The sequence below is a fragment of the Coturnix japonica genome, chromosome 1 (genome assembly GCF_054131305.1).
Source record: "Coturnix japonica strain WE chromosome 1, WE-NBRP24, whole genome shotgun sequence".
In the NCBI taxonomy this organism is placed as follows: domain Eukaryota; kingdom Metazoa; phylum Chordata; class Aves; order Galliformes; family Phasianidae; genus Coturnix; species Coturnix japonica.
The window spans coordinates 74,952,699-74,976,071 of record NC_140663.1 but is presented as its reverse complement, the minus strand read 5'-3'; the positions used below and the strand labels follow the sequence as shown (position 1 = coordinate 74,976,071).

The 23,373-nt window shown below is 47.6% G+C and overlaps 2 protein-coding genes across 6 annotated transcripts in view; one reads left to right on the top strand and one right to left on the bottom strand.

Annotated features, from left to right (window-relative positions):
* The window catches only part of LSAMP (limbic system associated membrane protein), a 913,158-nt gene that overhangs the window by 262,212 nt on the left and 627,573 nt on the right, over nucleotides 1–23,373 (bottom strand). For 2 of the 5 annotated variants that reach the window (XM_015875995.3, XM_015876028.3), the window contains exon 2: nucleotides 12,023–12,101. The exons of 1 other annotated variant lie outside the window; for it this stretch is intronic. In XM_015875995.3, the coding sequence (XP_015731481.1) occupies nucleotides 12,023–12,101 (79 nt within the window). Of the gene's footprint in view, nucleotides 1–12,022; nucleotides 12,665–23,373 lie in introns of those variants that run through there. 2 more of the 5 variants (XM_015875989.3, XM_015876008.3) reach the window with 1 other exon arrangement.
* Nucleotides 12,550–21,958, top strand: LOC146762531 (uncharacterized). Its single transcript, XM_085544937.1, has 2 exons — nucleotides 12,550–12,883; nucleotides 16,079–21,958. The coding sequence occupies exons 1-2, from the start codon at nucleotides 12,550–12,552 to the stop codon at nucleotides 16,138–16,140; spliced, it is 396 nt and encodes a 131-aa protein (XP_085401063.1). The 3' UTR covers nucleotides 16,141–21,958.

Genomic DNA, 23,373 nt, shown 5'->3' with positions numbered 1-23,373 from the left:
CAGAAAGAATTAGGTTGTGAGGAAAGCCTCAGCCAACTCGTTCCATTTTCCATCTGGATCAAGATCGGAGCCCACAGGAAGCCTCCAGAGGTACTCTCTGCTGCAAACGTACTGTGACATTTGAGAGACATCCCAGCGAGTCCCGGGAGCAAAGGCATGGACTTGTAGGGGAAAGTTTTTTCTGTGCTGCACAAGAAATCAATGCTATTTTATAACAATTCCTGCTGTCCCCAACTGGGCATGAAGACAATCAGCATCTGGCCAGGCCCTCGGGGAGACCGCAGAGCTGGAGATGTGTCAGTGCTGTTCTAGCGTGAAAGCAGCAAGGTGGGGAGATGGGAGCTGCTAAGGGCTCAGCCAGGCCCGGAGCTGAGGGGCTGGGGAGGGAACAGAAGAGAGGGGATAGTGCCAGAGGGGATGGGTTTTGTACACAGCTGTCTGCTGCTTGAGATCATACACATGGTTTCTCTTTAGCTGTGGTTTTGAAAGCCCCCTGCCTGCTCTGCTGGAGGCCCTCCCTGCTCACAGAGATGTTTCCCCTCACACATCCAGGTTTTCCACAAGGGAAAAGCCCCATGCCGCAAGCTCCCCTGGCAGGTCCCCTGCTGCTCTCCCCTGCCCCAGCAGCAGCACAGACGGCTGTTTTCTTGCTCCATTAAGCCAGCAGATGAGGCTGGCTTAGCTCAGCACCCTGAGCTGCTGCTCAGAGCCCAAGATCTGTCTCAGCACAAGAAGTAGCACCGGTGCGAACACAAGAGGAAAAGAGGGATTTGTGAGTTTGGCACCACAGTCTTATACTCCCAGACAGTGAGGAGAGCAGCTCCTGGATCCCGAATCAAGCAGGCTAATGTTGCCCGTGAATGTTTTGGGGTTTGGCCAGGTGACCACGCTGCCTTCTTTGAGGTCTTGCAGCCTACTCCAAGAGAAGATAAATCAATGCAAAGCAGCATCTGCCAAGATATTGACTTTGGCTCTGCTCACAGACTGCTTGCACTTCAGAGATGGGTAATATTCAGCTTGATTATCTCACTTGCCAAGAGGAAGTTTCTCTCTATGCTTAAAAATCACTGGAATGAGCCAAGGAGGGATCGATCTGTAGGAGAGAAATGCTGACAAGAAAACATGACTCGGAGACGGGACAAGAGCAGATGATGCGTGAGCAATGGAGACAGCCTCTGGCACCTTGCCTGACCAGGTTAGTGACAACCTGGTCACTATGGCTGGAGAAAGATTAAGTCAAAGGACATCCATCCAAACTTTACAGCAGGCCCTCAAGGTTTGTTTCACATTCTTTACTCCCACTCTTGGATAGTTCTTCCTCTCTTAACTTGCTCCTCTCTCTCTCCCCAAACATCCTTTCCTATCCTCCCCTGCATCCCCATCACGCTGAGCCTTCTGGTTGCCTGAGATGTCCCTGGAAGCCACCCAAATCTCTGGTTTGAGGCACGGCAGTGGATGCAAGACTTTGCTCCTTACATCACATGCTACCTCCCCCATGGTGAAAGGCCCCAGCAGCACTCATATGCTATACCACATCCACCCCTAAAGCAGACCCTGAGCCTCACGTGCTCAGATCCCAGCACACAGAGGTGACTTCACAGCAGGGAAAGACATCATTTCATTAGCAGAACATGCTGACAAAGCTTCGTGAGCTGAACATTCAGTAATGACTTCAAACTTCTCCAGTAAGAAGCAATGAACTTTCAACTAATTTTTCCTGTCACACAAGTAGAAAATCCTCTAGGTCCCACGGCCCTCCCAGGGAAGCAAACGAGGAACAGATACGTGTCCCTCCAACAGAAAATTGGATTTAAGAACAGTCCTGACATTGATTCCTGCCAGACAGTTTTAGTGTAATGTGCATGGACCAGAGAGGCACCAACTACTGACATCTCGGAGCATGTTGTGCTCCTGGGATGGAAAGGAGAAGGGCAGCTGCAGCAGGAGAAACGGGCAAGGGCCTCCTGGCCATGTTTGCAAGGTTCCTTCTAGGGCTCCTACTCTCTGCCTTCAGATGTCTTTCTGCTGAACTCCTGCCATCCTCTGAGCCCAAAGGCTGCGTGCAGAGAAGCAGAGGGGGAGAGACCCAAAGGAACTGTCCAGTCTGTTCCTCTATGTGAAGGATGGATCAGTTCTACTTCGTCATTTATGGCATCTGTCACTCCTTATACACATCTAGTCTGTCCTTACCAGCCCTCTAGTGATGGAGCTACAGCCTCCCAAGGCAATTTGATCCACTGTTTTGCTATCTTTACTGTTTCAGAGTTCTTACTGACATTCTGCCCATCTCTCTTGCTGCAGTCTAAATCCATTCCTCCTTGCATTCTCCTGCAGAAGAGATTATTCCTTTCTTTTTGCTTCTTACATGCTTACGTGTCATTAATTGTATCTCATGCTTAGACCTCTCTTCCTTAGGCCTAACAGCTCCTGCTTTGAATTAAGCAAGGAAAGAAGAGGTCATTTAAAAGGCTAACTGTCCCAATTACATTCAAGGACCTTGACCCACCTGGCCTGCATCTAAGCACCTCTTCCCAACAGAAGCAAGAAGAAAGCTGTGTGTTGTTCCACCTTGGGACACACTTTTCAAATGGATGGACCAGCATGCCTCTGATTCATCACCATTACTGGAGACCAGCCAGAGTAATAGGAAAGGAAGAAATGCCACTCTAAAGGCCAACAAACACGCACAAAGTACATTACGCAAGAACCCCTGTGGACCCTCTTGTCCTGGTGGAAGTCCTACAGATGGCCCATCACCAAGCACAGTTGATGCAGGGGGGAGGATGTGTGGGTGGACAGATAATTTGATATTTAGCTGAAGGAGCTAAAATGGGTTTAATGCAGTGCTAGGAAGACAGATTGCCTGCAGCACCTTCTGCTCCTGATTATGGATGCCAGGCTCAGGTTTCCCTTAAGTGTAAAGGCAGCCAGGTTGCATTTCTCGCCACAGTGACTTCAGAGACCCAGTCCCACAAAACAGAGGTACCACAGGAGGATAAAAAAGGGTTACTAGTACTTAGGACTATGCCTGTAAAGCACCAGCAGCTGGCTTTAGTTTTTAGCACCTTGTGGTTCTCTGCCAAATGTGCGGAGGTGCCTCCAGAGTTCCTGCAAAGCCTCTCCTTCAGTGGACAAATCTGTCTGAGATAATCACAACTCAGTAGCTAAAGACAGACTCCTTCTCTTCATGGCCAGAGAGGTTTGGAACTTTAAACACTGAGGACTTTCCCCAGCATTGTGCTAATACTGGTTTGTAAGTGCATCTGTCTTCCTCGCCACTTGCATAAGGTGAGGTCTGTACCCCAGCATCAACCTGGGTCTCCCCAAATCAGCATCGTGCAGGATTATCAGATTTCTCACCCAAGAAGGGCATGATGGGATGGAAAAAAAACAAAGCTTCTGCACCCTTTTATCTTCTGCCAACAGAAGCACAGAGCATGTGAAAGAAGCAGAGCAGTGTAGCCTTCTGCAGACTGCAGCAAAGCAGCTTTCACGCAAGCTTGCAGCCTCAGTTCTTGCCTGTCAGCCTCCCCATCCTTCCACTCATTTCCAACTTGGGCTACAACTGAAAGCAGGAGCAGCAGATCACTGGGATGTGACTACATTCCTGTTAGGAAAATAAGGAGCTTTATTGGTGACACAGCCTCTACTCTCACTCTGAGGACAAACAGGCATCAGGCATTCTGCACTGGAGCAGAAAATAAAGGCTCTGGGAATATTCTGCAGGCCCAGCCTGAAGACCAGTGGGTAACTGAGTGGCTGGGCTCCACAAAAGAGCTCAGAGCTCAATGTGATCTAAATCAGAAGAGACCATAGCCCCACAGCCTCCATGCTGCTCCCCCATCCTCCTCTGTGTCAGCAAGCAGTAGGTATACTAGCAGAAGGCCCTAAAGAGTGAGTTCAGCTAGTGAAGGAGGCAACTCCTTTTCCGTCCCTCATTAGGATAGGAGCACCTGTTACTGCTGCCCACACTGAGCACACTTTAAAGCATACTGCCCTGAATTATTTGCTATCCAAAACCACGGCTGCCTTATGTAGCATACACGTGAGAAAGGATCAGGCTGTGCACACTTTTTAATGTTTATACTTTCTGCCTATTTGGCTTTAAATAAACAGGCATGCCTCTGTTCGCTTTGAGCTGATCCATTCCAGAAAACAGCCTGCAGTGGGAAAGTTGAGGGGGAAAGCCATTACAAGGGGCTGCATTTGCTAAGGTTTCAAAATGGGCTAAGTCCTCCAGCAAACCTACAGAGAATAGAGCCCATCTGAGAAACAGCAAGCTGCAAACAAGGAGAGGAAGGAGGTAAGGAAAGGAGGGTGTAGCATTCCTTGTCCAACTTCTTCCACCATAGCCCTGACCCTGGCACTCAAAGCCTCACTGTTCTTTGGCCCAAGGGAACTGCTAATAAATGTGCCTGCTCTCAAGGGACCAACGAGCTCCAGCAAACCACACGTGCCCCAGCTCACACAAGGAGGGGGGCTCCAATAAACGACTGCTGCAGCTGGCGCAGGCTCCGTGCTCCATAGCTGCAGAGAGGGAGACTACGGATCGTGTTATATTGTACTTGGCAAGGAGGGGACAACAGTTTGCAGGGATTAATCACTCCCCAGGTCCCCCTGCTGCAGGCTCAGGGGACAGCCTGGATCCAAGGGAGTTTCCTGAAGTCCCTGCGCAACCTGCAGCCATCCGGTAGGGTTGCTGCCTTGCCATAATGATGCTTTCCCCCCTCTCAAAGCTCTATCTGATTCCAGCATGCCCATTGGTTCTTGGTCCCCTCCATCACATGCTTTCTGTTCCCTCAGGAGATGAAGTCGGGGTCAGACCACAGAAATTCCTGCCTACTCCTTCTGGGAATCTAAGCTGGGGGTGGGAGGGGGCTCACTGTAAAGGAGTCAGCCTGGCTTTGTCACTGTGGCTCCTCTCCACCCAAGGAAAAGAAAAAGATTATGATGGTAGAACATTCTAACCTTTCTTTTTCTGAGCTTGATAGGCTTGGCCCGAGGCACCCTTCCTAGCAAAAACAGGCTGCTGCAAGATTGATTGGTTGGGTGCAGAGTTTAAAGGTAATTTTCTCTTGTCACATGCACATAAATTATTGTGGCTCAAGCTGCGATCAGCTCCACATCTTGCTTGTTCCACTGCTTTTACGCCCAGGCTCTGATGAGGTGTTGCAAGGACCATGTCCCAGTGCTCCCCAAGCAACATCCTATAGAAATACATATCAAGTGCATCACAGGCATATGCACCTAGTTAGCGCCTAGGGAGAGAAGGGCACGTGCCTGCAGATCTGCAAAGCCACAGGCTGCCAGCTGCAGAAGTTGCAGCTAGAACCTTGTTTCCTCATCTACGAACCCGTTTAAAACGTTCTGTACGTGAACGCTGGGGCAAAGAAAACTCATCCACACAGATTATACACAGGGGAGAGAGGAAAACAAAAAAGGATGCATGAGCACACACAAAGGAAGCACAGCTGCAGCCAAAGTGAATTCATTTTTCACATTCATGAAAATATTCACAGAACACTTCAGCGCTACTCGCCTAAATTTTGCTGTTTGGAGTAAACACTTGAGCTGGCGCAGGCTGTATGTTCTAGGCGCAATGCATCAGGGATTAGGGGTGGCTCTTGGCTCCGAGTTACGGTTTCACACTACATCCCCCCCCACGTATGCATGGCCCCATACTTCAAGGCACAGATTCACAGTCTGTTGCTGCAGTTTCTGACTCTCAGCCCTTGTCACATCCAAAAAGACGGAGCGTGTCCCCGCAGCCATCGCGTTCCACACCCAACGCGACCTCTTGCAACAAAGGCACTCACTTTTCTGCCAAATTTGAACACAAAACTAATGGCAAACAGCGCAAGTTCTGCCCACACCTCTGGTTTAGGGGAGCAGCCCCCTTTCCTGCTCTCCGTGTTCCCCTCCCATAACACATCTATGTCATTGGTTTCTTTCCCCAAGCGTCTTTAGCAGCTCACATAAGGGAAAACTCTACAGCACGCAAGGGAGGCTCAGCTGAAGCCCTGAAGTCAGGAGCTGCACACGTTGCCTCTTCCTCCTCCATAAATACAGCTGAGACTAAGACTGGGTAATTGGCTAAGTGCCTGTCAGCTTAATAACAGAGAAAGAGACACAGAGGGAGAGGAGAGATTGATATTTACTATTCAGAATCATGAGTGCTGCCTGCTGGTGGGTTTCAGCATGGGTTTTGGTTGCACAGGAAGGCACCGAAAACCAAGTGGGACAGGCAGCTCTGAGGCTCAGTGTCTCACTATGGGCAAACAGCCATCCTGGGACAGAGAGAGTGAGGGACAGTGGAAAGCTCCATCACTCTGCCTCTGGCTAGAGAAGCCCATCCCCACTGCATTCAGCTGGGCTGCAGCGGGGTTGGTTCTCCCCTCCATGCACAACAGGGGCACCTGGGGGTCAGAGCGGGCCTCTCCCACACAACCGAGTTGCTCCTAATAACAAGATCTGCAGAATGAGGCGTGCACCGAGGAGACTGGCTGCTGGGATTATTTTGAAATAGCTGCTTTCTAGGCAGAGGTGAAACTCAGCGTTATTAGTTCCCATTACTTACCATAAAACCAGACATGTTAGATGTGCCTGAAGCCTGAAGCAAATGCTTTGGTGTCAGACTCAGCTGAAAATCACATTCGTTTCTTCTCGAGCCAGAGAAGAGTAAAAGAAAACTCAGTAAATTCCCAGCTTCACCTTTGTGCCCTCCATTGCTCTTACTCCAGGAGAGCCAGAGTTCACACAAACCAGCGTGAATTTTGATGGACAACACAAGGAGGTGAAAATGGCTACATCCAGCCTTGCAGTGCTGCTGCTGGAGCCCTGCAGCTGTGTCACAGCGAGTGGCGGCCCTGCAGTTCTGTCTGAATGGGAAGCCCATGGGTCTGGAAGGAAAGGGCAGGTACGTGTAATATATATTTTGAAAACTTATAGTTATGAGACTGCAAATTCCAGTAACTGCAAGCTATTTTAAGGCTCAATATTTCCTTGTGACCTGCAGAGGAGGGGAGCGGTGTGGAAGAGGTACTGGCTCCAAGACACTCCAAGGTAACACATCCCAGTATATAAATTTTAATGTCAACTATGTAGGAAAGCATATGGTGCTCAGCTGCAAACTGAAGCGCGCGCGCAGGCTCAGGAGAGGAGGTTAAAGCCATACAGTCTGATGCTGCCACCCCTCCTCCATCTTTCTGAACACAACTCTCATGTACAGCGTTACTGAACATAACGCAATTACACCGAAAGAAGAACCTTTTCCTAATTTCCAGCCAACCTTTGCTTGCAATGGGTTTATCCTGGTTTGAGGTAAAAGCTTCATGACAAGCTTCCCACTCCCCACTGGATGCTCTGTGTTAAACACCGTGCGTATGCACGTGCATGTGTGAGAGGGAGAGACACCCATCTCCTGTACGTATCGCATTTCCCTTTATCATATGTATACACACAGACATCTATGTACGCGTGTGTGCCTTCATATAATGGCACCATCTGCTGCCAGACCTGGAAGTTTTGCAACATCATCTGTTACTGCATTTATATACTACTTCTTATAGTTTAACTCTTCCTTTTTGGAATTAAGGAAGGAAAGTATCAGCAAAGTACAGACCCTTTTGCACAAACCCCAACACACCCTCCCGACGTGCACACACAGTATTTGATCACAGTGGCAGTGTATGCCAGAGAAGAAGAGCAGGATGCCCATGGGAAGCCTTGCCTGTCATGTCTGCTGGGCTACAGTGTGTGGCTCAGACTAATAGAGACGTTGCTGGGCTGTTGCCCTGGGGCCAGGTCAGTCACCCTGGGCCACCCCTCTTTTCCAGCCCCTGCCCATCCCAGTTAATGGCCAGGGACCTGCTTTTGCTCGCAGGGCACTTAACATAAAGGGTGCCTCGACTTAGCCCTGGCCTTAAGTGCCACAACAATACCGCTAATAAGCAGGGTTACAATTTTACTGCTGAGACTCTATTATTATGTAGCATTATACCTTTGAACATGCCTATTCTCATTTCTAGTAAAGGGCTCAACTCGGTGCTCCCTGTTACAAATCATATGCTAATTATAAGTATAATCTGAAGAGCTTTTCCTTTTATTTTAAAATGGATGTATAGGGCATAAGCTTTGTTGCGATGCTGTGCTGCTACTTGGCCCGAAGTGCCTTTATCCACCACACAGTTCTACATGTGGAACATCAGCAAAATATCAGGCAGCCACTAACAGAGTTAGCAGAAATTGCTCATACTGCAGGATCACATAAACAGTGCCATCACCACTGCTGGTCACTGAGTACCAGGCCATCCAGCCACATGGAACTTGAATAAACTGCCCGTTGGGATGAAAGTTCCCATACATGCTGTCAGACTGAAACCTTGTCCCAGCTCAGACAAGGTCCTCCTGTTTCTCATCCCCTCTCCAGCACCGGGCCCCTGCCTTTGCTCACTCAATGCTTGCAGGAAAAAATGAGGTGGAAGTGGACAAACAGAAAGAAGGGCTGTGTTTTTCTTTTCATGTTTTAGTTGATTGTGGGGGCTATTTTGTGTGCTCGTTGCTTGGAGATTTTTATTTTAACTCAAGTAGGGAAGTTGCATACAAAACCTGACAACCTCGTGACTGTGATCTTGCAGGCAAGAATTGATCTTGCATTGGCAGGAATTACACAATTCCCTCTCAGTACTCAAGGTTCAGTGTTCCCCTTCACTTGCTGAAGACAGAGTTAAAAATGAACCCTTAAACCTGACAGAGCCTCTGATGCACAGCATTGTCTCCTAAACATCCCATTCCATCTTCCTGCTTGAAGACAAATCCCAGCAGCTCTGCTCAGCCCTTCTCACCTCTTTATGGCTTTCAGCCCCCTCCTCCCTTCCCAGCCCCACTCTAAGGAGCGGATCATTATCCTTTTCCCCGTGGATAGCCCATCACAGGCTATTTTTATTCTCCATCTCTGCAATCCCCTGACTAACTTCCCCATGCCAAAATATCGCTAAAAGTCATCAACCTTCAGCAAGGCCAACAGATGAATCAAACCTGCTGCCAGGTCATTTAGGAGATGAGCCAGTATAGCGTTCAGAACATTTTTCTAATGTCCGTAGCAGGGGAGTATTTAAATGCCATGGCTTTAAAGAGTCATATTCAAGCTTCCCAGAATAATTCCATTCTAACAAGCTGTAGATGAAATTCCAAAGGAGTGGCTTCCTTCAGGAACGTTAGGGCTTACAATAGGAAAATATTTTTCTCCCCTTCATAGATTAGTCCATCCACCCATTCTTCCACCTACCAGTGCAACAGCACATATAAACAAGGAAGGCCCCCGAGGAGCAGATGCACTGAGATTACCCTGTCTTCCTTGCCACGCTGAATGTTCCACACCACAATTTGGAGGAACAGAATGTTTTTACTAATATTATCGTTATGTACATTGCCTTCAATTCTCTCCAACTGCATACCATTTTCATTCCCTCCTACATTTTCCTTTCAAGCTATAGGCTGGAGCTATTGTGCGCTGCTAAACTGTGGCTATGTGCTTGCTCTGAAGTAGATGTGTAACAAAGATATAAGAAGTGATACGATCTCTGTACAGAAATCTCTTATCTATCTCCCTGTGGAAGTAAAGATCTGCTCAGGGCATGGTCAGAACAGACCATCTAATAGTTTTTCCCCATCTAGCTCTTCCCCTTGTGTTGTCACCAGTGGGTCTGTAGGCACTGAGAGCGAGATGCTGGGAGTTTTCCAAACACAAGGCTGTCATGATGAGTTATGTTTCGGAGCGGCAGGGAAGACAGCGAGGGGGGAGCTAGCAAACAGAGTCTGGCTTTAAAACTGAGGGAATGAAAGTCATTCTGCAGGACCTCAAGACAGAGGGAACCTTCTCCCTTTGCAGCCTGGCATCCCATCTTCCAGCTGCAGCCCTTCCTCTGAAGCAAGGACCAAAACGTCCCAGAAACATGGGGCTAGTCCTGGGGAAAGGGAGGGAGAAACACAAGATGTGCACACCCTGCCAGAGCTGCTTAAGGAGCTTAGCCAGGCAGCCAAGGGAGAGCACCGTCTATGCTGACCTGTGACAGAAGCACATCCTGCCAGGAGCACTGTACTACCTGGTGCTGCAGTTGCAGGGCTGGGAGGTGCACAGCTCCCACCAACTGTGCCACTTGGCACACATCTGGGTCTCATTATTCAGACATTGTATTCTAGTGCCTGACCTAACACTGGCAAGCCACGCTCTCCACACACATGTACACCCCCCAAAACCACTCTCCCATGCACACTCCCTGTCACCCAGCTTGGTTTGCTGACAGAAAGCTTTGCAGGCAGCATCCCCACCATCCCTTCAGTTCGTTCTGCTGCAAATGCAGCTTCAGCACACAGTGTTTAGATAAACTTCAAAGCTCCAAGGTTAAGTGGGAAATGGAAATCCAGTGACCCCTGGCTGGGCAAGTGAGCTTAATGACTTGTCTGCAGCTGTTGTCCCAGACATATTCCAGCAAACATCTGCCTGACCAATGCAAAGGACTGATGGAAGGGATTTGCCTTTAAAAAATGGGATGAGTCGGCCAAGAGTTCCACTAGAAAAGGGTTAATGGGATATAAGAATTGCTACCGAGTGGAAGGGAGAGGAGCCCAGAGTCAGAGGCAACACCCCTTGTTAGGTGTTTACCATGTTGCCTCTAAACCCCTTCCACCATGTATGCAAGGCAGATGAATTACTCTGTAAATCCTATTACCCTGTGTGGATAAATCTTACACGCGAGTTAACAAGTCTGGAGAGCTGGGGAATGGGAGCTGTGAACGGATATTCCAGGATCAAAACAAGCCAGCACACGGGGGCTGAGGGAAGCGATAGGCAGACACACACACACACATCCCTCTCCTAGCATCCTCTGTCCCCGATCCCATCTTTCTGGCTCACACACCCTCTGTCATTAACTTGGAGGGATGCAGGGCACAGGGGATCACATTGGTGGCATGTAGCAGGATTTATTTCAGAGGAAGAGAAAGAAAACTTCGCAGCTGCCGCTTGCTTTGCTAGGGAATTGCTCCCTTGGTGCTTCAGGGTTTGTGCACTATCAGCTCCTCACACAGATTACAGACTTGATTTCACGTTACGTCCAGTAGTTTTATAGCCATAATATACAGCACATGCACACACACACACGGCATTTTCCTTTGGTGGGGAACCTACTGCAGGTAAGTTGAGCAAGGCAGAATTTGAATAACAAACCCACAGGAAAGAGATGAGCGGCTTTCAGCTATTTGAGACTCTCTGAACCCACAGAGCCACAGAACTACCACTGGAAAACCCACACGGCGGATAAGGAAATACAGTGCTCAACACTGCCAGTAAACACGGCTTGGTGTGCAGAGACACCCTCCTCCTCCCAGCTGCTCAGATACAGGCACAGCAAACACCCACCCACCGAGCCCTGCGAAGGACCCAGCTCAGTGAGTGAGATGTGAGCTACAGGGACACCAAAGCTCTCCTGCTGTTTATTCTCCATCCTTCCCACCGCTGTATCCATTTGCCCTCCCTTCTGGGCAAAAAACCAAAAGATAAATAAATAGCATTAAAAGCCAGAGTTTCCCACAAGAACTTGCCCGTGAGTTCCTGCAGCACCAGGGATAAAGTTTTTGCATAGGTACAACAAGAGGCACGGGATCATCAATGGAACATCTGGCAAGCACAGCTGGATCCCTTTCGCTCTCCCCATTGATATCGCTGGGCTGGTGGCGAACGCGCAATGGCAAGAGCAGACTCACACAAACACATCTTTCCCCGCTGAAATTCTTTTGATCCAGAGCACTACAAGAGGCTTTCAAAGGCTTTGCAATGTTTTGATACGAAGGCACGAACACGCACACACACGCGGAGCCTGCTTGCAGCAGCCGCCGTTACCGCAGTTGGAGAGGTAAAATAACACTCACAGAGGCGCGCACGCAGTATTACATCTATACATTGCAAACACGGCAGCACCGACACGCGTAAGGAAAAAAAGGAAAAGTTGGCAGAACGCCCTACCTGAGGATGGCTGTGTCCCCCTGCCTCACGGTGATGTTATCGGTGCCTCGGGTAAAATCCACGCTGCGGACTGGCAGCCCTGTGGGGAGAAGGCAGAGCAATCTCAGTAGGACCAGTGGTAATTGTTTCCGATCAGGCTGAGCCCTCGCTACCATGGCTGGTCTCGGTGAGTTTCGCTGCCTGCGCTCGTCTCTCTCTCTCTGCGCGTGTATGTGGATGGATGGATGGAGAAAGAAAAACAGTAATAATAATGTACAACTCTCGCTCTGACAGACAGCCCCGGAAAGGGGAGGTGATTTCACAGCCCTCAGCTGCCACTTTCTCGTGCTCTTTTCGGTCTCTCGCCGGCTTCTTCCCCCCCCTTCTTTTCTCTTTTTTTTAAGGCTTTCCACAAAAAGTCTGAGCACAGCCTTCAACGAAGGAAAAAGAGAGGGAAAAGAACGAGAGGAGTCAGAAAGGCAGATCAAAAACGACGCAAAAGTCAGGCGGCAAAACCCAGCAACAATTAAATCAACCCGTCTGGAGCGATGGAAAGAGGTGGAAAAAAAAACAAGAGCGCAGCTCCCGTGGCTGCGCTCCTGGCCGGTCCTGCTCCGGTGCGTGGCTGTGCAGCTCCCAGCTCCCTTCCTAACCCACTTTCCCAGGCGGAGCGAGTGAGGGAGGAGGGAGAGGAGGAGGAGGAGGAGGGAGAGGAGGAGGGATGGAGACGTACTCGTGAGATGAGGACGGCGGTTCGGCCGCACGGCTGGAGCGAGAGCGGGAAGGGAGCGGTGCGGAGAGGCTGCATCCCCGGCCACATGCACCCAGCCCCAATGATACCCGGGACCGGGCTTCTGCGCTACGACCGGCCGGGGATGCTATGTGCGTGAGCGGAGGGAGCCCGGGAAGGGGAAAGGCGATGGCGAGCTGGGAGGCTGGGAAGAGGAGGAGGATGGATGGGGACAGGAGGGAGAGGGAGGATGGAGGCGAGGAAGGAGGAATGGGGGAGCCGGCGAGGCTGAGGGCAGGCGGGGGTGGCTGCGGGAGGCAGATGGAAGGAGGCCCCAGGAGCGGGGTACGGAGGATGGAGGACAACGCTGTGAACGGTCACAGGAGTAAATACTGAGAAATGGGGGCTGCGTGTTCAAAGCAGCACGGCGGAAAGTGCAAACAACTTGGCTTTAAGCACGCCGATACGAGGAAGAGCAATGCTGCCAACTGCCCCTGCAGCCCCAAGCCACGCTTTTTCCCCTTCTCAGACTTTCTCTCCCCAAATAAACAGTGGCACATCGCTCCCTCCGCCTTCCTCCCAGCTCTCCCCGCTCGCTCGGTCCTTCCCTCCCCCTCTCTCTTTTCCCAGCCTTTGAGGGACGGAGGGCGGACAATGCTGGTATTGAGCTGCCCGCAGTGTGAATGCTCAGCCTGTCCTCCCCGAGTGCCAGCAGCCGCAGCTGAGCCCCGAACCCTGCAGCAGCGCTGCCCGCCGGGAAGGCTCCCGGAGCACACAACGGCCCTGCACCACCGGAGAGAGAGAAAAAAGGATGGAATAAACGTAAAGGAATAGGCCGTGTGTCTTAGTGCTGTCGCCGGCTTGCTGTTTCTTCATCCCGCTCCCCTCTGTGGGAGGAAGGGATGGAGAACAGCTTCTAGGGATGCTCGGCCAGCATAACCCTTCTGTGGCCAAAACGGAAGGCAGAGAGGGGAGAGGTGGTTTGAGGGCTCCTGGGGACACGTCAGACACAAACTACAGAGATGTAAGCAGTGACCCCCTGCCGTACAAACAGAGGCTCAGGATCAGAGCAGAGGTCCAGCCAGCCCTACATCCTGTCGCTGAGCCAACCACGAGCTTAAGGAGAGCGTGCAGTGACTGCCCCTGAGCGTTTCCTTAGTTCCCAATGATCTGTGGCTACGGCATGTCCCAAGCCGGTGGCAATGTCTTTGTAGTTCATGGCCCTCTATTGATTTTCTTCTTCCAGGAATGCATCCAGTCCTCTCTGAACCCCTAGGAACCAACCCCTGCAGTCTTGGTATGGAAAGGCCAGTGCTGTCTGTGGGTGTTTAAACAATCTCTGCATGTGTTAAAAGCCCACAAATTAAGGGCTGAGGTCATGACACCACTCCTCCAGTGTCATGCAAGCAGTAGCAAAAGAGATGGCTGCTTTGTATTCAAGCCAAGGGAGTGAGCAGATGCAGATAGCTCCCTAGAAGAGGCTTGGTATAGATGGCAAGAGAAAAGGGGAGCAATGAGAAAAAGCTTGGCAGTTCATCCAAACACTGGGTGTTTCTGAGCTGCTGCAGAGACAAAACTGAAGAAGCCAGTGCTGCTGAGCAACTCGGAGCCACTGCCCTATGCACAAGGGATAGAGATGCCATCACACTGGTGACAACCCAGGTATGGTACAACAGACATCAGGAAGATGCCTCTGGGCTCTTGTAGCAGATTGAGTACAAGCCCCAGTCCCATATAGTTAGATAGTAATGCATTCCTCTTTGCAAATCAGAACTTTGCATGGATCTGTTTTACAAGCTTCTTCCACATATGTTCCATCTACATTTAATAAGATCTATTATATGTAAATTAAATACCAGTGGAGTAAGGAAAACATATTTGTCAAAGATTAACTATTATGTAATGCAAGAAGCATCTGCCACCCAACTGCTAGAGCTCACTAAATATTTCCTTATCTCAGAGTATTTACTTAGGAGGCAATAACTATCCAGTTAAATCTAAATTTAATGCTTAGTTAAATATACTTCGTGGAAAGTGACACCAATATGTTTTATACAGAAAGTGACAGAGGAGAGTTCAGAGAGGGAGAAGGCAGTAATCCTGTCCCTAGACCCCCGTATCATCCTGACTTGAGGTGGGACTGTACTTGACCAAGCCTCTCAATGATGTAGTTGCATCATAAAAGAGTCAGGGACCCCTCTCACCAAGATGGAAATATGAGCAAAGACTTCATAGACATTCATGCGATCCTCATTAGAGCCATTCTAGCATAACTATTTAATAATAATCATCATCATAAACACACAGATAAGGTTTAAATTCCCCTGAGGGTCTTATAAACCTTGGGAAAACACTGAAATTTGTGAGTCTTATTTGCCTTTAGAAACACACAGAAGTAAAAGGAAGAGGTTGCCTGGATGTAAAAGTCCAAACAAACAAGATCACACAGATCCTAGGAGAAAGCCTCATAAGCAAAATAAATAACGTGGGTTTTTTGGTGTGTGCTCCCGGAAGAAATAACTCTCTAGACTCATCTCCCCCTGCTGGAAGCTGATAATGAAAGCAGCAGGGCTGCCTTCTGGCTTCCCTGGTCTTCTAAAATCTTGAGGGGAAATTCAGGTAAACAATCAAACCAAGTAAACCATGAATGCACATGGACACTTTTTAATGCCATTTACCAATGCTCAGTAGGTACAGAACTATCAGTTCTGGCCTGATGAGCCAAAATTTTCCTAATATGCTGTAGTACAGGAATGGAATGGGCAGCATGAGCCCAGTCCTATAACTACCACATCACTCTCCTCCAACTACTTCTGATGGAAAACCAACAGAAACTAAAAGCATGGACTTTGGACACAAATAGGGGTGGGCTTTTCTGCATTTGAAGTGTCTAAAAGGCAAAGAACTGCTCACGTAAGCCTTCAGAGTCTTTCATGACACACACGATTGCTGCAAGGGGACAACATAAATGCTCTACCAGTTGAATCCAAGCACCTAGGGACTTTATTTAGGCTATCTACATTGCTGAGCGAAAACATACGATGTTTTGTGAGCTATGACATGTTTAGCCAAGATACACTGCTGTACTCAGCAGCAAAGCCTACTCAAAGCTCCTCAGCCGTGCAGAGAAAATACAGTTGTGTTGCATTGGCAGAGGAGTTACAGAGAGGAATGGGCAAGAAGCAAAGGGGTTTCATATGGAGGAAGGAACCGTATCAGGGCAGCAGTGATCCCTGCTGTTTGTGCTTGCAGATCCTCCTTGTGTGCATTTCTGCCATGATGGCAAAGGGCTGTATCCATTTCATTAAGCAGCTATGTTCAACTCTCCTTTTCTTTCTGGTCTACAGGGAGCCAAAAGGGTAGAAGACGAGGAGAAGCAAGACTAAAAGAGAAGGGGAAAAGCCTGTGAATGCAGCAGGTGCCTCTACAGGCAAACTGAGGATGAAATGGACTTTGAATGTTAAACACCTCTTTCCTCACACTCAAAGAGAGCTCCTCTAGGCTGCACTTAGGCCATTCCTCCAGCTGTACCTACCAGATACAGTGGCCTCCATCTATATCAGCCCAAATTGTGTGTTGGAAAGCAAAGACGTTTCCATGAGGAAGCTGAAAAACAGAGAATCTGAGGGCAGGATGCTGTCTATCCAGCTTCATCCTATGGGGACTGGAACATTAATGTCACTTACTCATATTCCCCAAGGCACTTAGAGAAGACAGGTTATATAGAAACATTCTGCAACATGAGGAAATGTAAGTGTATGATAGCTCAAATACTAGTAATAACACTTTCAGCATGTGCTTTATTTTAAGAAAAAACTGGCTTGTTATGACTGTTTTGCAAATCTATAAATCAGTCTGGCTTTTGAAACTGAAAATCAGCAAGCTAAAGCCTGAGACACACATCAAGACATGTACTGTAACCAGAATAAGCTTCCTCTGAACTACGGACCTCATCACACGAAGGATTTAGCGCATCAAGAGCGGTCACAGATAGGTCATAACTGTGGATGATAACGTGAACGTGCACCACACCTCTAAGTGTGGTCACCGAGCTGTAACATAACCTCCTCCTGTATCAGAGCAGTAGTGATTTTCACCAATTTGTAACCTCTTTACTGTGTCATCGATCTGGCTTCACAATTGATCACTTCCATATGGATAATTTAGAAACCAAAGAGCCGGGTTCTGAGCTGCCCTAAGTTGACATATCACCCCCACAGCTGAAAAGCTATCCTGACTTCCAGCAGCTAAGTGCGAGGCCTCGAGTTTGGAAGTTCCTTTGGTTTCATTAAAGGATGCTAAAGGAGCTGAAAGTCCCACCCAACATATAAGCAGAACGAGGACCCTGAGGTCAGGAGGTTCTAGGACTTGGGAAGCCTCCAGCCCCTGTTTAGTCTGTGACTTCGGGTAAATCATTTAATGAGGAATTCACAAAGGCTAAAAGGCTAATCTCCCTCATCTCCCTCTGTCCTCATAGAGATAATGTTCTCTTGAGGATGCTTCATAGCAGACGCCTCATTTAACCATTTAAAAATGTCATATCTCTTGGGCCATGTCATGATTTCCAGACTCATAATGGAGATCCCAGTAAACCTCCAGTTTCTGATAGTATTTAAAGGATGAAGCATCACAAACTGTAAGGAGATCTGACAATGCAATTAAAAATGTCCCCACAAGCTACAATCTATAGAACACGTGAGACAAGTCTGTGATGTGATTCTTAGCATATTCATTAACAGACCCCCAAATTACTGTGGCCACTGCAGAGGGTGTTGTGATCTCAGCAGACAGGAATCCTGTATGACTAAGAAGTGGTAAAACCCATTCTGCTGAGCCTTGCTCTAAATTCAATGACCTGCTCCAGCATGGAGCTCTCTACACAATACTAATGGATGAAAATAATCATTCTGACAGTGATGATTCGGAACAGAGCTCCCAAGTCTTTCTGAAATGATACATGCTATACATTCATCATCACCAGAGAATTAATTTTATTGTGATGAATAGAGTGCAGCAGGCTGTTGTGCCATGCTTTCTCCTTGTCCATTACAGAAGCTCCCACATAGTTTTTATGAAACTTAAACTAAGGCCTTCAGTGAGACAAGAAAGATTCTCAAGATTTGTGATGCCATCAGGATAGCAGGTGCTGTCAGAAAACCTCACAGACAACAAAGCAAGGAGATAAATTGGAATGCAGAAATTGGGAGAAGAGTCCCTCTGAAATTACAATCTGCCTGAAATTCATGCTTCTGAAAACACTTGACATCATTTCACCGCATTCACTTCTTTTCTGCTCTTTTCTCCTATACCCTCATCCTGCTATTTTTAAGTGTCTCTCCTTTTGTATAGTTGGAATAATACAAGGGTATAGTTGTAATTACAGAGGAAATAGCCAGAAAGTATCTAAGACTCACCAGTGCTGAGGCTTTCAGTCAAGATGGACATTCACAAGTGTTGAGGCTCACCACAAAAACTCCACAGAAGAGCAACCTCCAGAAAAAGATGCTACCTTAGCTGTGGTCAGCCCTTAAATAGGATCTAGGAGAGGTGGAGTCAAGCTCCACCCCTTCAGGGAGCACAGCTGAATTACCTTCACCTGTGCTCCCACAGCTGAATTACCTTCACCTGTGCTCCCACAGCTGACCTGTCGCTTGCCTCAAATGGTTAATCAGAGGTTCAGGCTGTGACCAACAGTTTCCCTTACACCTTTGTATCAGTTGCATCTTTGCCCTGTTTCTGTCAGGGACAGCCCTATTTATAGGTTTTAAAGCCTTGTCCAGCTGCCTGCCCCACAGCATGGAAACTCACACACTTCTCTCATCAAGAAGCCACAACCATTGGTTGTGCCAAGGTGCCAGAGGACTTCGTTAAAGAGACGCTCCCAGCTTTGGTTCATGTACCTCCAGTTGCAGAGATATATCTTAGATCAGTGGTTTTATTAATTAATTATCCTCCCTCCTTCCCCACTCAAGTCAAGAACTTCTCATGTTATTTTAAGCACCAACTTATTTTTTTACAATCCAGCCACTGAGTCCAATTGTGTTTATTTGCTTAGACTAAATGGTCATCTGTAGTTAGAAACCCTCTCCCCAAAGAATAGTGTTGTACCTGTTTTAGTCTCACTTTGTACCAACTTTGATCCTAGTCAAATACATTGCCATGCATCCCCAACACCCAGTGCCAGGAAAGGAAACAGGGTGCTCTCAGCAGCCTCCACAAGAGCTGGCAGACACCAGGTTCCCAGTGCCATGCTGGCAATGAGGGTCAGACAGGATGCAGGTAGAATCAGGAGTGAGAATTTAGGATCCAAGCCCAAGGATGAGGAAAGGAGATGTAGCAGTAGAAGGGGGAAGGAAGACCCTCTCACTGAGAGCTGCAGGAATAAAGTAGCTCCCCAAGGGATGAGGGATTTTGCTGGTGGCATTTCCAACAGCTGGTCCTGTCAGACAGCTCCGCTCTGCTTCCGGCATAGTCCTTCCATGGGATATAACAGCAGCACAGCTGCATTGCCCACAGGCATCACTGCTTGAGGCAGCGGCAGTCTGTCTCAACCACCCTGATTTAATCTCATCCAAACTTATCAATTTGAATAAAGAAAAGTAACCCCAAGGTGGGTATACTTGAAAACTGCTCAGGTGAAGCAGTACCTACCAGACAAGCCAATACCCACGGAGGGAATAGAAATTCTTCCCTGAAGCCCTTCTTAAAGTGCTGCTAAAGCTGGGTTGGATGAGTGACCCACACATTCTGAAATGGTTCCTTAAAGCAGAGACCTGGGAGCATTTCTGAAGGCAGCTGTAGGAACTCAACCTGTCCCCATACTGCCAGCAAACATACCTTCTAACAATCTAATCCTCTGAAGAAATGTGTTAGATCCAACATCTTGCTGAGTGAACAAAAAGCACAATAGCCCAAAGAGGAATGGAAGCGTAGCTTTCTGCACAACCCCTGAGGATTTGTGCATAAGCCCTGGCCTTCAGCGACACTTCATTACCTTCCTAATTTATACAACACACAGGTAGTTTTTAAATAACAGTGAGCCTCCCAGCTTCTTCCTGCAGGCAGACATCAGGGGAGGACAAAGAGCAGGGCAGACAGAGCACCCTGGCAGCTGCCCGGACAGAGGCTGTTGATGTGCAAACAGCCCTACAGTTGGATCAGACTTGATTTTTCCTTGTTTGAAACATCTACAAGTGTATGAGATGTCAAAAGCAATCTTGACAGGCAAAGGCCCTTTGGAGGAGTCCTGGCCCTGATAGAATCACGTGGAGCTTTGCCACTAATTTCATCGGGGCTGTAAATCCACCTCTCGGGTCCACCTCTCACCCTGTCCCCTGTAAATTCCTCTTGGCTAGAGAACTGTAAGAACACAGAAAGAGCGAAGCAAATATGGAAATGAAGGCATGCCTTCAAATTCAGAATCATCTGACTGAATTACAACAGTTTTCCGGTAAACTCATCGCTCATCAAAATGGGGAACAAACAGTGAATCTGACTAGCCTCTGACAGACCTGGCATAAGCAAATGAATCGCGTATTTCTACTGCTTCCATCTCTGGCAGGACACCTCTATTCTGTCCATCAGCATCCCTCGGTATCGCTGCCCACTCTCATCATCTGCTAATGTAGCTAAGTCCTGAAAAGATGAAGCTGCTATTGTCATGAATTTTTAATGAGGCCAGGAAAAGGCTTCTCCTTCAGGAAGAAGAATATTTGGTGGCATTTACTCCCTATGATCAAAGCCATTTCATGTCTCTTGTGTGGTATTATTAGAACACAATACGAACTGAAAGCAGTATTCAGAATAAGGTCCCTATTCAAGGAATGCTTTCTGCAAAGAAGAATGCCAGGACCAATGCCAGCGGGAAGCCGATGGCCTTAAAGCACCTCTCTGCCCATGTGTGTCTGCAGGGAATAGCATGACGTGACAGCCTAGTGGGCACCTTAGGGCCAGTCTCCTTGCATCACAAGCACAATGCTCTAAAAACATATTCATTCCCGTCCAAATGCTTCCCAACACCCAAAGACATTGTATGGCCATCACTTGAATCTAATGATGTAATATGCCACAGAAAGATGTGTATTTTAGGTCTCTGCTGGTAAATAAAATTCTCAGAGGATGACAGGAAAAGGACTGTACCAACCTACAGCTGGTAGGACAAGGGTGCAGCTAGTTCTACGGTTCCCATGCTCCCATACCTTGCATTATTTCTGTATTGAGTGTGTGCCTGGGACACACCAAGGAACCACCTGAGAGATCTGATGCCATAAACAGTGCTTACACGCTCTGTCTGTCCTGTCACCATCTGGGCCAATCCTCCAGTGCCAAGAAGCAAATGAGGACCTTACAAGAAGATCTGTTAAACATCCGCATAAGAAGAACGGAAATTTTGAGCTAGCAGGAAAGAGGAGATTGAGACAGATCTGGCTGTCTGGATGAATTCCAGGTATTTTCTCTTTATCCTCTCTACTAAAGGACGCAGTAGAGAATAGGTTTTTGAAAAGTTTCTCCCATTGACTTCAAACAAACTCTCCTCATGTCCCTGACAAACACGGAGTATGAAATAATTCCACAGTGAAATATCTTTTGTAGCCAAATATGCTATAATTATGAATTGACATGTCTTATTGATGTAGCTCAATCAATAAGGAAACACCAAGAGGCCAAACTAATAAAGCTCCTAGCCACAAGCAATGTATGTCATGCAGATTACTTCCATCATTACTGAAGAACTTCCGAAACAAATCTGTCCCTTACTGATGTATGATGAGTGCTTCATGAAAAGCTGATGCTTTGTTCACATTATAACTATGACGGGACTGAGGATGCATTGTTCATACAAACTGAAACATTCGGCCTCATTTCCATGGCTGAAGGACTGTGAAACCTGTGGGTAAGGGTTATCTGCAAACACAATTGCCAGTTGAGCCACACTGCTTATGCTACCAGACACACGCCTCCACACTGTAAGCCATCATGTAAAACATATCTGCACAACTATCACAAAAGTTAAGGGAACTGCAACTGCAATTGAAGGGAAATTTAAGCATTTTGGTAAACATAATGTATATAAAAATTGATGTTGGTATCATGTGATGGTATGCTCCCCCTGTCCCTCTAAACCCTGATCTATATTTCCTGTAATCCTTTTAAAGTGATAATCACCAAGGGCGGTCGTGGTTGCTGCAGCCAACTTGAGCAGTTAATAAATATCATTGATAGTCATGATGGATGTGACAGGTCATTCCACCCAACGTGGATTTGGGGAAGACAGGTAACAACACTAACTAAAGGCTAACTTGAGCAGGGCACTCACCCGACCACGGTGCAGGTCAATGTGTGACTCAAGCCAAACTCGGAAGACACTAAGCTCTGCATTCAGTATGCAAATACGACTATGAGTTCATCATCTTACCTCATAAACAGTGAGCAGCCCAGGAGAACACTGAGCTCTCCTATGCAACAGTGGGACATACAACACGATTTCCCCTTGAGTAGGAATGCCTCTTGAGGTTATGTCTACTGAAGAGATCTCCTACACCTTGACATCAAGAGAAACCCTGCTGTGACAGGTCCTCAGTAAGTGACTAATAGCTTGCTAAACTTTCTGAGTTTTGTAAAGATGGTATCTCAGATTAACTGTGAACATATAATCCTTTAGACATAAAATACTGACAAAGTCTGGGACTAGGAGTGTTATCAACCATACCTATGCTCCATCTTGATTTGGTTCAAGGAGTTCAGAAGTAAAATGGCCCACTCTGAGCCTCCTGACTCAACAGAAGGGTCTTCCTGGATAAGTATGTTTAACCTTGTCCTTGCTATTTTGAGCCATACCGAGTTGCTGTCTTATATACAATTAAGCTTTGTCAAAATCACTATTTTGTATCCATATATATTGCCGCAAATGAAAAGTATAATTCTATCGGCAAAACAGCAGTCATGCAGATGTTTACAGAGGTAACAGAAAAGCCTCAAAATAGCCCCTGCTGCCTTAATGTCCTTCCAAGATGGACTCTGATAAAGCCTCCGCACCACACAGCCCACTCTATGCCACTGTACAAATGAAGCACTGTTGACTGAAGCATAGAAAGACCATGAGCACTCAAAAATATCCAAAGGAAACTGGAAAAATCAATACTTGATATATAATATTGTTACAGTCCTTCAATGTTTTGTAAATAAGAAAGCTCCAAAAAGTGGAAGTTCTACTTTACATAAAGGTTGATAGATCATGTGTTAGGGCTTAAATCTTTGGACTGAAAAAGTTGCTTGCTCTTAATGACACAGAGAGTTGCTCACAAGATTTAAGTTTCGCTACAGAGAGAAAGCTCTCCACTTTAACTTACCCAGCACAGCAGAGCTGTGGGAGATGCTCCAGGCACTGTAACTACATACGAAACTCAGAGGAGGGAGGGGCTGGGTGCACTTTGTTGTGGAAAGGGCATATGTCATCATCACGCTCTGTGAGGTAAGACCAGAACACACAACGTTCCACCCTACTGAAACAGCTGAAATGGAAGGGAAGGGAAACAACCACTGATTTTTAAGCTCTAGGATCTTTCTAATTGAAATGATAAGTCAGGGCTTGAAGCAGTGATTGAGCACCTTGTGGGAAGGCAGGGCCATCCCAGAGGAGCTC